This window comes from Poecile atricapillus, chromosome Z, assembly GCF_030490865.1.
Source record: "Poecile atricapillus isolate bPoeAtr1 chromosome Z, bPoeAtr1.hap1, whole genome shotgun sequence".
Taxonomy (NCBI): Eukaryota; Metazoa; Chordata; class Aves; order Passeriformes; family Paridae; genus Poecile; species Poecile atricapillus.
The window spans coordinates 65998762-66012762 of record NC_081289.1 but is presented as its reverse complement, the minus strand read 5'-3'; the positions used below and the strand labels follow the sequence as shown (position 1 = coordinate 66012762).

At 47.1% G+C, this 14001-nt stretch overlaps 2 protein-coding genes across 2 annotated transcripts; both read right to left on the bottom strand.

The window, feature by feature from the left end:
* Positions 1-426: 426 nt before the first annotated feature.
* CCDC125 (coiled-coil domain containing 125) lies at positions 427-10496 on the bottom strand. Its single transcript, XM_058827928.1, has 12 exons — positions 10271-10496; positions 9717-10097; positions 8557-8615; positions 7839-7925; positions 6921-6998; positions 6170-6255; positions 4583-4665; positions 3933-4048; positions 3329-3436; positions 2184-2355; positions 866-999; positions 427-770 (listed from the first exon to the last, which is right to left on the bottom strand). Exons 2-12 carry the CDS (start codon positions 9985-9987, stop codon positions 513-515), a joined length of 1452 nt encoding a protein of 483 aa, XP_058683911.1. The 5' UTR covers positions 9988-10097; positions 10271-10496; the 3' UTR covers positions 427-512.
* Positions 10497-11306: 810 nt separating this feature from the next.
* AK6 (adenylate kinase 6) lies at positions 11307-13991 on the bottom strand. The gene is made up of 5 exons (XM_058827886.1): positions 13894-13991; positions 13228-13320; positions 12456-12514; positions 12233-12378; positions 11307-12124 (listed from the first exon to the last, which is right to left on the bottom strand). Exons 1-5 carry the CDS (start codon positions 13919-13921, stop codon positions 11935-11937), a joined length of 516 nt encoding a protein of 171 aa, XP_058683869.1. The 5' UTR covers positions 13922-13991; the 3' UTR covers positions 11307-11934.
* Positions 13992-14001: the final 10 nt, after the last annotated feature.

Below are 14001 nucleotides of genomic sequence, written 5' to 3'. Positions count from 1 at the left end.
CACACCCCCCTCTCTGTCGCGCGCCCCGCCGGCAGGGGGCGCCCCTCCCCTCCGGATCTCGTGATGTCACACCCTCATACACGAGGTGACGTCACTGCCGCGCCATCAGCCCCCCGCAGGCCCTGCTCCCGTGACATCACACCCATTCAATGACGTCACTGCTGCTCCATCAACCCCCCACAGGCCCTGCTCCCGTGACATCACACCCGCCCAGTGACGTCACTGCCGCGCCATCAGCCCCCTCAGGCGCTGCTCCCGTGACATCACACCCACGCAGTGACGTCACTCTCCAGCACTGGGCCCTGTGGGCGCAGGGAAGCGCCTGTGGAACCAGCACACCCTTCCCCAGGGGCACTGAGGATCTCCGCTGCGCCCGCGCTGCGATATCAGCCCCGCAGTGATGCCCTTACAGCACCGTTCTTGGTGTTTCCACGAGAAGCTTTATTTCCATAAAACTACAAATTGTTAGAAGCTGCTCCCACGCACGGCTACAGCGAGAGCCCGCCCGTCCCTCAGCCATCCCCGAGCGCTGAGGGCCAGGAGCGCGGCCGCCGGAGCCCCGCGGCCCGCGGTGCTGCTGTGAGGGGCAGGGCAGGGAGGCGATGCCCGTCGGTGTGAGGGGCGGCCGGGGGGCTCTGGGCTCCGAGCCGACACCTGCCTGCCGTGTCCCCCCGCTCCTGCCCCGGCCCGGGCTCCCTGGCCTCGGCCGCCCGTGCCAGCATGTAGCTGACCTTGCGCTGGTGCGCCAGGGCCTCCTCCTTGTCGTTCACCTGCCAGGCCACAGAAAGGAGAGCAGGCCACGCTCAGCTCAGGGCTGAAAACACAGCAAACACACGCGCTCCGCAAGGGTGAACCAAACACTGACCAGGTCTATCAACATCCTCAGGATTTCCTGGGCGTTGTCCAGCTCCTCGACCTTCCTGCAGTCCCCATCTGACAAGAGCAGGCTGGACAGCTTCCGCCCCAGGTTGTTCTTGCTCCCCTGTAACTTGACACGCTCTAAGGGAAACAAAAGTGCACCAGAATTGCTCAGGAAGGGAAAAACTACTTTGGGATAAAGCTGGATCTGCATGATCTCATCAAAATGGGCAATGGAAGCTGCAGCTTCTTCTATGCATGCACTGCAGGGTCCCACCACGCAGCACTGCTCCTGCTGTCACATAAAGCCTACACGGACTTACACGTGGGCACACGGAGAATTCTTCTTGCTCCATGAAAAATATACTTTTGACACTCTAGTTAAACAATAATTTGTGATAATTTGTTTTTAAATGGTAAGTAGCCTAAAAAAACCCAAAGATCCTCTGACACGGGCCACTTAAAGTTTTTAAGATTTCCAGAAATAGCAAAATCCATTAAAATTATGGAACATATGCGCCAGGTAACAAAACCTGAAAGCAATGGTGTCAGTATAGGGGAAACAGCTACTCAAGGTTCTGCTGTTATAGTGCAGCAGTGCCCAAGGAATCTGGGAGACACACCACACTTCTAAGCCTGGCACCTCCTGGCCACTGGTCAAAACAAATATACTGTGCCATTCCTAAAGTCTGCAGTGCTTTTGACCATGAAGTAAGCACTTAAGTACTTTTCTTTATCCCTTTATAATTTTAGAAGAATAAAAGATCATTAGAATTATTCCTCCTTTACCGATTGGAATTTTTCCTCTTTTACAGGGCTTTGTAACTCTGTATTAGTGTAAGAACACTAATACACTATAAACACTAATACACAATAAACACTAAAATTGAGACACGTGCATGATAAAAGGCAAAAAAATCTTTTAAGAAAAAACAGAAAAAAAAAAATCTATTTAGTACTTGAGTGAATCATGGAATAGCCATGATTAGAAGACAGAAGATACCTTAAAGCTCATCTTTTTCCATACCTTCCACTAGACCAGGTTGCTCAATACCTCATTTGGAGCTAAGAAGTTCCAACTATACTTTTTTTTTTTTTTTGCATTTCTGCTCCTTCCCCAACTCTTCCATAGAGCTAATTTTAAACAAACCCAAACCCCAGAGAAGTTGCTGGCAGCACCTAGAAGAGCCCGAAGTCAGCTTTTCTCAGCTGCTGTCCACAGCCCTTGGTCAGCAGCTGAGCCACCAGCAGGTTTAAAACAGGGCGAGGGGCTCCTGCTCGCTGCTCTGCCAGCCAGCCCCCAGACACACAGACTGCCCAGCTACCAGAGCCTCGCAGACGTCTCCAGCTTGCAAATTTGGTTTCCTTCTTCATGTTCACCACTTCTGCCAGCCTCAGGGCCTGGTCCTTCTTCTGCACCAGCTGCTGCTCAAAGGCAATTCTGAAGGCATCTGCCATGATATATGCTTCATCCTTACTCTTCTTCAGGTTGTCAGTCTGGTTTTAATTCAGAGAAAATTTAAAGCTTATTAGCTAATTTGGAAGCAAAATCAGAATTAAAATGAATCTTAAGACGTAGCTTGCAAGTAAATATAATCAAGGAAGTAGCAGGAATCAGCGGGTTTTCCTGACATGTAAAGAAATGTATTTTGAAATGTGTATTAAACTTACTCTTCATTGTCTGCACATGTTCACACCCCCAGCCACCTACACAATCATTTCTGTGTGTTTATTTATCTCTTCAGGTCTACAAGAGCTCAAGGAGGGAAATAATGTCCTGCCACAGCTGGGCCAGGAGAAAAAGGAGCAAGAGATTGGAATCCGTATCAGGGATTGTAAGGGACAGGCCAACACCTATTTCCAAAACCACTTACTCAGCTGGAAGTTCTGCAGCAGGAGCACAAGGATGGGTACCACATTTGCAGAATCAAATACAAATGAGAAGAAAAATTCTAAACCCACACAATTTCACTAAATAGAAAAAAAAATTAGGAGCTTGGAATTCACATCACTGATTTAGGTGTGAGGTAAATAGATATTTTTCCAGCCAGGTCAGCTTGCTGACCTAGCTGGGTGAGCAGGCTGTGGGTGCTGATGCCAACACAAGGGAGAGGTGAAATGCACTGCCAGGAAGGAAGGAAAAGGTTCAGTGCCAGTCCACGTGCACAGTGTGTACATACTTAGGGTGTGCTCCCTTTTTTCAGATTAAAAAATACGGGCAGAAGGAAAAAGAATGCAAAAAATATAATTTTTTTAGCTAGTAAAGTTGAGTAGATGTAACTACATTCTTTTTCTACCAGCAAGAATTATGGCATTACAAGCATCACAAACAAACTTTACATCATTGGTGAGACTGACTGTGGCTGTGAGACACCTGAGTTTGTGTAAGCAGTGGCTGAGCGTTTCTGGCCCTTTCTGGACTGGTGCAGGAGCACTCCCCCCTTGTCCCCACCCGGCCAGGCACTGTCACCTCTTGCTTGAGATGGAGGAGCTGCTTCCGAGCGAGAGCTGCCACTCTGGCACAGGGACAGGGCTGCTCCTCAGCAGGACTGCAGGTGCAGGCTCCGAGCACTGCCAGCTGAAAACCCAAAGCAAACCACAGCTCAGGATCTACTCACAGAGGTGCCAGCACAAAAACCCACCCTGGAACCACACAGGGAGCGCCAGGCAGCAGGAGCAGGTGCGGGAGGAGGAGAGGAAGGCTCCTGACTCACAATGAGAGGTGTGTTTTCGGGCAAAAGCCGACAGGTGGGTGTGCCACACCCTGCAGCCCTCACTGGGACACTACTGGGCTCAATGAAGCACGGGGAAGCAGGGTTTAAGAGCTAGGAAGAAGAAAAACAAGCATCATAGCTTGTGAAAAATAGCCTGATGCCTTCTTCTGTCTGATCTTCCTTTGCAAGGTGCACCAGGAAGAGGAAAATGATTAACAGGCATGCAAAAGCACGTGCTAATTAGCTAAAAATGGGTTTAAATGAAGAAATATATAATGAGCAATGAATTTTCTCTATGTGTTTTGAACACAAACATGTCTCTAAAGCAGCCACCTGGAAAAACACATAGGCAATACTTACTTCAAGACCTGTAAAATCAGTAATGTCACTTTTGTTCAATGACATGTTCTCCTGAAAAACTTTCTGTTGTTTCACATCTAGCATTGCAAGGAATTCCAAGCACTGCTGCTTCAGGACTACAAATTAAAACAAAGAAAGAGATGACAAAAATCTGCTGCTCAGATTTCTTAGTTTCTGTGTTCAACTACACCCGAACAAAGCAGTTTTACAGTTCAAGCATCAGTTTGGGAACAAGATGAGAGTGTAGAAGTAGAAACTCGTATCCCAGTCATTTCTCCTTCTGTGTTCTCCCAGAAGTAATGGCCCACTTAGAGAGAGACCATTTCCTGTATTGCTCTGCCTCAGGACTGAGTGCTCGTCTCTTTGTACACTTAAAAGTCAGGCAGCCTCTCACTTAGAACAGCACAACACTGGGGCAGTAATGACTTTAAAGCTTTTTGGAAGGCAAAAATAAAGGAAAGGGACTTGAGTCCTCTGATTAAGTGGCTGTCCTGGCTGCTTTCCAGTTTAATTTCCAGGCTTCTGCATATCCACTAAGATCAGCTGCCAGTAGCAAGACGCTGATCCCCACAGGAAGCTTCCATCACAACTGAATCCTGAATTATTCCTGAAAAACAGTATATTCAAAGGAATAGCTGTTGCTGGCTTACTTGCATTTTCAGCTTTAAGTGTTTTAACTTCTCCTGTCCTCAGTTTCAACGCGTCCTTAAGAGCTGAATTTTCACAATATATCCTGTTGAAGTTAGAAAATTACTTTATTATATTTTTTTAAAATGTTTTTAAGTGGGCACTCAATAATTTTAAAAATAACCTGTTAAAACATGGTATCTAATATTTCTGCAAATGAAAATTAGGATTACTTAAAGGATGGAATAAAAAAAATCAAAAGTGAAAGGAGTAGATATAAATAAAAAAAAAAATTAAAAAAAAATCGCTCGTGTAAGTAGACAGTGCCCACAGCTTTAACAAGAGATGAATTTAAGTGCCACATTTCCATAAGAAACACTAAAAAATTGGTAATTATGAACTTCTGAAACACTTGCTAGAAATATCCTACTTCCTTGAAAGAACAAAACTGGTATTAGGGGTGTGACAGCTCAGGTCTGTAAACTTCCTGTAGTCTGAATCCTGTTTTCAAGAACAGCTGTGCCTTCAGGTGTTGCAACGTGAGAACACACAATATGCACTGATAATGCACTTTTACTTGAAGTATTTCCCTTTTGAACAGAACAGTGGCAATCTGATGTCCTAAATGTCAAAGCAATACAATTTATTTGGTGCATCTCCTCAGCTGTCAGTAAATACAGCCTTGTCTGAATTATTTCACTCGGAAAAAAGCCAAAGGAAAATGCACCTTCTTTTTGTCTTGCTGCCTCAGATGTCAGAAAACTATCAGAAAAATATGAGATGTTTTCCAAAGCAGGCTGAGCCCCTGCCAGTTTTCTGAAGCTATGTCTGTATGTTTCATCAGTCAGCACCAGTTCTGTGCTCCAAAGTGCTGAGCTACACTTCCAACCTCCTCAGCCAGGAAAGCCAGAGAGCTTCTGAAGAGGCATCCCTTGACAAATGTATCTATGGAACAGTTTGTAAACTTCTGGCTTGTTCTTTGATTTGGAGTTGAAACATATTTAAATAAATATGCTACGAATGCTGAATTGTAAAAACAACAGCAATAATAGTAATAACAAATAATGGCAATAATAACTGCTCTGATGGGTAGACTTGAGAGATACAATTTCTACATGTAAAAGAGGGAGTCTGCTGGTGCCATTTCTCAAGGTCTGTTATGTATTATTAGTTTAGTGCCTCTGGCACATTCTTCTTGCCCAACCACACCTGCTGTCCACCCAGAGTGACTCTTATTTAACAAAGAGCCTCCTGATCAGCCTCTCTCTAAAGCACTGCATTTCACCTGTACCCACGCCCAGACCTACAGTGCAGGACAATAAAGAAATGATTAACCAGGAAATCATATTTCCACATGCATGCATATGCCATTATTTTCTCTGCCTCATCTACAGTTAAGGTAAATAAGGATAATCAGTCCCCAGCTGGCTAACATCATATGATGAAAAAAAAAAACCCTCTGCCTAGCAAAGCCAGACTCCAGACACCAAACCCCCAAAGAATCTGAGGAAGCAAGTTTGGAACACAAAAGAGATGACAAAGAGCACTCAGTGCAATTTTAAAAAAAAATCAAACAAAAACCCCAGTGATACACAGTGTAACTCAAATACCTGTCATATTTTTCTGTCCAGGTGTCTTCTATGTTTTTAAATCTGTCCTGATCAAATTCAATTTCCCACTGCAAAATATTTATTTCCTGTGGAAACAAAACAAGGTTGCAGCAGCTCATTACAGAGTTCCCATCAGAAGGATGCCAGGGGTTGCTGGGTTTGGCAGAGATCTCAGGGGCAATCTGTGACACTGCTAATAACAAATTTGCTACCAGACACCAGAGTTTCTGCATCACTGGCCTATGGACTCTGTTACAGAACTAATGCTTCCAGAGGCTCCATCAAAGATAAAGCCATGCTGCCACGTCTCCCTGCCCCACCTCTATTATGTGGAACAGAACAGTAAGAGGAAGAAAGCAAAAAACTCAGTTTAACAAGGGAGCTCAACGCCACCTCCATCGCACCTTCCCTACTAAAACTGGGCACCCATTTCTCAGAGCCCTTGGGCAGCCTCAGCTGAATCACTGAGGAGTTGTGCAGCTCACTCTGAGCAACTGAAATCCACAACAAACCCCAGCTGAAAGCACAGGAAGAACTCTGGCAATTTTCTGATATTAGTATTAAAGCATGAAAAGGCCCAGATCAAAAGAGTGATAAATTAATATTTCCCTTTCTACTAAAAAGGAACAGAAACTCCTTTAACAAGACCCCTGGAATTAATGTCAGGTATGCACTGATTTAAATTAACAGTCTAATAACCCCTTTTTAATAGCCATGGGCTTCTGTGTGTGAAGGAAACACCCACACTTACCTTCTCTAGAGTCCTCTTTTCTTCCTCAGTTTTCTGAAGCATTGCTTTAGTATGGCTCGTGGCTTTATCAAACACTGCCTGCAAAAGCAACAAACAACCAAACCAAAACCCAAAATGCAACTCTGTCAAGCACTGTGATTAAACCCAGTTAATTCTCAGTGTCACACCTAGAGGTGCCCACATTCAGAGTTAAACAGCAGCCTGCAGAAGAAGACCGGCAACTCGCTCATGAGCCCCAGAGGGTTCTGATCTCGAGTCGAACTTGCACAACAAACTTGGGTTTCAAACCCATAACCTCTGCTACTGACGGTGTAGCATCATTTAACTTGAGACCACATCTTCTTCAGGGCTCGTGCAGGAAATCACACCCTAAAAAACTGGGTTACAACACACCTGAGCTCTGATCCAGGCCTGCCTTGCTACGCATATGTGAGGGAAGAAAGCAGACAACTAGAAATGGGTTATGTAAGTAGGCTAAATCCCAGGAACCAATTTCAGCAGAATTTGTTATGAAAGAGAACAAAAATACTACAAATGGTGAACAAAAGAATGACCTGACATTTAAAGCATACAGATGGAGCAATCAATTCCAAATGCTCATGCTTTGCAGCAGGATTCTGAGCACTGGCAAAATCTTCAATATAAGGGACTGGAAAAAGGCTTTAATTTTATGTTTAGTAGATAAATCCTGAAGGATCCTCAAAGATAAAATTATGAGAATTGCTACAACAGTAAAGTCTTCTTAAATAACACACTAGTTCCAGAAAATTGTAGAGGCAAGTCTGTAGACACCTGCAGACTCAATGATTTAAATTGCAGCCCTGGGAAGGCCTTAAGGTTTTGATGAGGAGTAGCAGAAGATTTCCTCTGTTTTCCTTGTTACCACCAAGTACCAAGTGATTTCTGAACAGCTCCTACCATGCTCTGCAGGATTCTTAGAGCTTCATCTTTTCCTTCAAGCTGTCTTCGAGATGCTTCAAGCTCAACTTTCAAAATTTCAAGCTCCTGAAGTAAAACAAAGTAGATACACAGAGTAAAATCCAAGGTAATCCTGTCAAGATTTGACTGCAAAACCAATGTAAATTTGCCCTCTTCAAAAAACAAACCTCTGTTTTACCTGTGTGATGTCTTTTCATGGACTCACCTGGGGTTAAAGAACACAGTGCAGATGGAAAGTGTATTTCTACAGCTGAAGTCAGCTGGCTGTGATGCCAACACCTCAACACTTTCAACCACCATAAAATCAAAATGTACTGTTAACAACAGTACATTTTCTTGTACTTCCAACAAAAATGCAGACTAAAAATCCAAAGATTGTTTACACTACAGATTTTCAAGCCTCAAAGCTTAATAAAACATGAACATCTGCTAGAAAACTACAACAATGCTTTCAATATTCTTTATATCTTTAAAAGTACTTCCTCTGCCCCCTCAAAAAAACCCACAAACAACCCCCTGGCATATAAAGTCCACCTCACACTACAGTTTCCTGATGTAAAATTTAATGAGGCTTCCAACTCCCACTTTAATTTCAAGCACATGGGTCCATCCAAGTTTTTCAGCATGCCAAGATCCTCTTGCTACATTGAAAGGAAATGCAGATTTGGAGAGCAGCACCCTGGGCACTGTTACCAACCTCCAGAGCGTCCCGAAGTTGTTGCTTTAGCTCTTCATTTGACACTTCAGTGTTAGATTCTGTAGGGTTAATAGAGGAGATTAAATAAGATATTGTAATATTTAAAGAAAAAAATAAAAGTGAGGGTTTTACCCTGAAAACAGATAACATACAAAGGTGAATTTTCATCTTTCTCTTGTTTTTTTTTTTTCTTGTGGAGCTAATAAACAGATTTAAGAAACACATCAATACAAACATCAAACACGTTGCTTCACAATTAAGGAAGTGAAACAGGGGAAAAAATATCTGTTGTAAAGAGACATAAAGTAAAGGCAAACATTTTATAACTTCCCTTAAAATAAAGCCAACAAAACTGCCATCTTGATTAGAAAAAGAATTAAACTTTTTACATTCTTTTCTGATTGTAACTTTGCAACATCCACACTCAAAAAACCAGCTAGTGCTGTTTAGAAGTAGGGGCAATTTTCAAGAGACAGAGGTAGCTCAGCTTACTGTGGAAAGGATAATGGGGAAATGTTTAAAGGAGAGAAATAAGCAAGTTACACAGAAATACCTTGGTCAAAAGAGTCAAATCTGACAGGAAAGCAGCCGGAGTGTAATGAACAGCACTGCCTACACCTGATTGTTTTTACAGCAGCATTGCTTTCACAAAAAAGGAAGATGAATGCCAATGCAGGTCCTAAAAACGACTTCCTAACCCCTAAAGTTAGCCAATTCACTCATTTCAAGTAAAGAGCAAGTAAGATTTTGAATACTTAGCTACAAGTTTTAGATACTGTCTCAGGGAAGACTTCGACTTACTGACACAAAGCAGGAATCCAAGCAGTGTCCCTCAATTTCATAGACACATTTCTATACCTGCACCCACCACAGGGTGCTCTTTGCTGAATGTCGCTGTCAAATGCAAAATTAAACACTTTAAAACTGGACATTTCACACTAAGAATGGTCACTGCCTTGACCACTGAGAAGCAGTTCTGCTGCTCGTGTTCTGGGGGGAAGGTGGAGGATCCCACCAGGCACCCTGCACTCAACCCTTCGGAGATTTTGGCAGGTGGTCTGAATTAAACTTGATGACACTTTGTGAGGCAGCTGAACTGCTCACTTTCACTGGGAAAAATTCTTCTTACGGTGAATAATTAACTTCTAAAGCAGTCTTACCGCAGCTATTCTGTCGTGTGGAACTAGAGGCAGGTTTTTTCAGTGATCCATCGCAAAAGCTGTTTCGTTTTGGACCAGGAAGAGCTGCAGCATCGCTTTCTTCTGCTGCCTTTGCTGACAAGGGGGAATTACAAGTCTTTCCAGATCCCTTCCTAGATCTAATTGAGTAGGAATCTTGTAAGTTTTCCCCTTCATAAACACCTCCCGGTCTTCTCCCAAGCCCGTTTCCCAAGTCTCCACGTGTCATGTCATCCTCCTCTTCTTCCTCCATCTTCTCCTTCTGCTTTTTTTCGGATTTTTGCTTGTCTGTTTTTTTTTTTTTCCTGACTGAGGGCCCCTCACCTACCGGCGAACAGCGCCTCCCACAAGACCAGATTTTATCTGGAAAAACAGGAAAGCTCCGTGTTCACAGCGGCCGGGCGGGACGCGAGCGGGAAAGGCGAGGCTGGGGGAGACCCCGGCCCCGGGGGACACCTGGGGGGGACATCCCCCCTCGGGGACACCCTCCTGGGGGACACCCCCTCCTCCGGGACACGCCCGAGCCCCCGACCCACCTGTGCACCGCGGTGCCGGTGCCGGTGCCGCCCCGGGCGGGAGGGACGGAGCGGCGGCCGCGGGAGCTGCGGGAGGGAGGGGTTGGTTTGGTTTGGTTTGGTTGGTTTGGTTTGGCTGCTCTGGTTTGCTCCGTTTGCTCTGGGTGAGCGCTCCGCAGCGCAGCCCCGGCCCCAGCGCCACTCGGAGCGCTGGAGGTGACCGGGAGCGTCCCTCCAAATGCGCTCGGGGCTGCGGCTGTGCCCGCACCCCACAACACCCCATAACACTCTCCACAACACCCCACAGCACCCCATAACATCTCACAACACCCCATAGCACCCCACACCCCATAAACACCCCACAACACCCTCCACAACACCCCATAACACCCCACACCGCCCCACAACACCCCACAGCACCCTCCACAACACCCCACAACACCCCACAACACCCCACATCACAACACCCTCCACCCCACACCCCACAACACCCCATAACACCCCACAACACCCCACCCTCCACCCCACGCCAGGCCAGCCTCTGCCCGAGCTGACACAATGCCTGGGCCCAATCCTCCAAATAAACACGCTGCTTTTCACCCCTTTGGTTTATAACATCATCAAAGTTCTGTCGCAGTGCTGCTCCGCAAGTGCCACCGAAAAAAAACCCCAAAAAAATCAACCTAATAGTAAATCTGGGATAAAAAAGTTAAAGCACGTAACAACAACACTCTTCACAAGAGAAATTTTCAATAAAGTTGTTTTACTGTACAAACTCATGTATGCAAAAGGCTCATAAGCATGCACTCCCTACAGTCCCTCACAAGGCTGTCTTTCCAAGGCAAAAAAACAAGAAAGGTTTTCTCTTCCTTGTGCAGCCCTGCCCCCTGGGGCCCAGGCTTTAACAGCAATCAGAACAGATCCCCGACAGTGTTTTAGTATCTGTGACCACGTTTTGGATCACTGAAAGACAATCCTGACAAGCGAAGCATTTCCTGGGTAATTTTGCAGAGATGCATACATTCCATAACCGGGACAGGAGATGGGAAGACAGAGAAAAAAGGAAAAATAAACTTTATTGTTAAACACTCCAGAGCAGTGCTCACGTACCCAGTGTTTCCTTAAACAGGAACAAACCTCCAAAACTCTGTGCAATCATTTCAAAATAACTCTCACATCACTTCTTTTCCCTCCAAAGCAAAGGACCCAGCTTAACCTGTACCAAACTCGCTCACTCTGCATTACCCTCACATGCCCAAGCCCACAGTGGAGCACTGCAGGTTCCACAACTCTACATAAAACCATCTCCTTTCCTGGATACTGTTCCACCCTCTGGAAATCAAATTTGCCTCAACTGCCACTTGTTATCAGGATTTTAGAGTTTTCTTACAGGGAATTCATGATTTGGTTTTGATTTTAAGGTCCAAAGAATTCTCAATTACTGAACACAATTTCTGCTACTCAGGGCAATTGCCTCATTTCCATCCTTTCAGTCACTTGTATCAGTTCTGCTGCTTCTCAGGGTGTTGTTATAAATCATCACAAGCTGGCTCCTCTGAACTTTCCTCTACCCCCCAGACAGCTACAGCAAATCTCACGTTCATTTATGATACAAGAATTATGAATATCACTTATTAAACCCTCCCTCCCAAGAAGAGATCCAGCAGTTACTGTTTCACCAAAAGTCAGTTGTTGTCCTTCATCCATTGCTCAATCCATTGCATAATCTGATCCAAATTTCTCTCTAGGTCCTCTGGAGTGTTGCTGGGTAACTGGTGTACAATTTCCCTTTTATATGACAACACAGCTTCCTCATACAGAGTCTGAAAAATTTCACACTGAATGTTGTCCTGCAGCTTCTTCCCCGTGTAGCCCCTAGAGAACAAGAGCACCAAGAGACAGCCTGAGGCACAAACAGCGGTGTTTGTTTGAGGATCGGTGGTTTCTGCCCTCAGAAAGCCCCACAGCAGCCCAGGGACACACCTGCTCTCCAGCCTGTCATACAGGCACGAGTTCTCGGTGCGAAGCACAAAGACGATGTGGAACCAGCGCTCGGGGAAGAAGTCGCAGCCGTGGTAATCCACAATCACCCCTCCCTCGCTCATCCTGTCCTCCAGCTCATCGATCACCTGCAGGGGTGGGCAGGGTCACACCGAGGGCACTGCACAGCCAGAGCACAGCCGGGAGGGCCTGGGGCTGCACTTACCCTGTCCTCATCCAAAATGGGGCACTCGTACTCCTCATCAAAGCCCTCATACAGCTCTCCTGCAGCACACAGAGTTCCCAGACGGTTGGTGGAGAGGAGAGGAGTTACCACAATTCATTGACCACAATTCATTTACACTGCTGTGTTTGTCTCAGGAGATTGCAGGCACAAGGCAGAGCTCAGGGCAGGGAACATGGCACGGATTTGTTTACAAATCCATGTAAGGATAACTTTGTTATTTATTACTTTGCACCAGGTATGCTGCTACAGACGTGCCTACTGAAGTAAATTGATTTAATACACAGAATCCTGGAAAGGTTTGGGTTGGAAGGGGCCTCAAAGCCCACCCATTCCCACCCCAGCCATGGCAGCTCCCAGTGTCCCAGGAGCTCCCAGCCCCAATGTCCAGCCTGGCCTTGGGCACTGCCAGGGATCCAGGGGCAGCCCCAGCTGCTCTGGGCACCCTGTGCCAGGGCCTGCCCACCCTGCCAGGGAACAATTCCTGCCCAAGATCCCATCCAGCCCTGCCCTCTGCCACTGGCAGCCATTCCCTGGCTCCTGGCCCTCCATCCTTTGTCCCCAGTCCCTCTCCAGCTCTCCCAGAGCCCCTTCAGGCCCTGGAAGGGGCTCTCAGCTCTTCCAGAGCCTTCTGCTCCCCAGGTGATTCCCCCAGCTGCCCCAGACAGGAGTGCAGGGCTCCCAGTGCACCAGACACGCCCAGCAGAGCCACCCGAGCGTGTCCCATGCTCAGGGCACTGCTGTGACACAGCACCTTCCTTGGCCAGGTCCCCCACGTTGATGTAGCTCAGCCCAGCTCTGGATGCCAGCTCCTTTCCCAGCGTGGTTTTCCCGACTCCCGGAGTGCCTGCAGACCAAACCCACAGCACAGGGTAAGGGGAGAGCTCGCAGGGCCCCTCAAAACCCCTCACCAGAGGAAAGGGAACCTTCTGAAAGCCCACACTGGAGAGGTCACGGGATGAAAAAGGGACAAAAAGGGGCAGGACAAAGAGAAACGGGAGGAGAGCGAAACAGGAAAACAGGGGGAGAACCCTGACTGTGTGCAGGAAAGTCATTCCCACCGCGAGGGTTCGAAGAGCAATCTCTGTACATTTGAAAAGCCGCAGGTAATACGGGGGAGCCCCCGTCCTCATGAAGGAGTGGAGCTGCAAAACCTCCCCGCGCTGGGACCCCACACCCCAGATCAGCCTCACAACCTAAACCGCCCCGGGCTGTGGTGGGGCCAGGCTCACAAACCCCAAATCCCTCCATGCTGGGACCCCACCTCGAGTCACCTCATGCTGGGCCATGGCCGGAGATCCCCAGTGAGCCCAGGCCTGGACCTCACACCCCACATCACCCGGGGCCTGGAGCCCACAGCAGCCCGGTCTGCGGTGCGGACAGTGCCATGCCGTGCCCCCCGGTGCCCCCCGGTGCCCACCGGTGATCAGCAGGTTCGGCCGCCTCATGGCCGCCGCCGTCGCCTTGGAGACACGTGCGCGGGGGCCTCCGCCGCCGCCGCGCGCGCCGATGGCGTCACCGCGCTGCC

What these genes read in the sequence shown, in the direction of transcription:
- CCDC125 (XM_058827928.1), bottom strand. Translation starts at nt 9,987, where the DNA reads ATGGAGGAAGAAGAGGAGGATGACATGACACGTGGAGACTTGGGAAAC. An exon ending in AACTTCGGGACGCTCTGGAG is followed by an intron (nt 7,926 to 8,556) that starts GTTGGTAACAGT and finishes GTTTTACTTCAG; the next exon opens with GAGCTTGAAATTTTGAAAGT. An exon ending in ACTTAAAGCTGAAAATGCAA is followed by an intron (nt 4,049 to 4,582) that starts GTAAGCCAGCAA and finishes TTTAATTTGTAG; the next exon opens with TCCTGAAGCAGCAGTGCTTG.
- AK6 (XM_058827886.1), bottom strand. Translation starts at nt 13,921, where the DNA reads ATGAGGCGGCCGAACCTGCTGATCACCG. An exon ending in GCCGAACCTGCTGATCACCG is followed by an intron (nt 13,321 to 13,893) that starts GTGGGCACCGGG and finishes TTTGGTCTGCAG; the next exon opens with GCACTCCGGGAGTCGGGAAA. An exon ending in TATGACAGGCTGGAGAGCAG is followed by an intron (nt 12,125 to 12,232) that starts GTGTGTCCCTGG and finishes CTTGTTCTCTAG; the next exon opens with GGGCTACACGGGGAAGAAGC.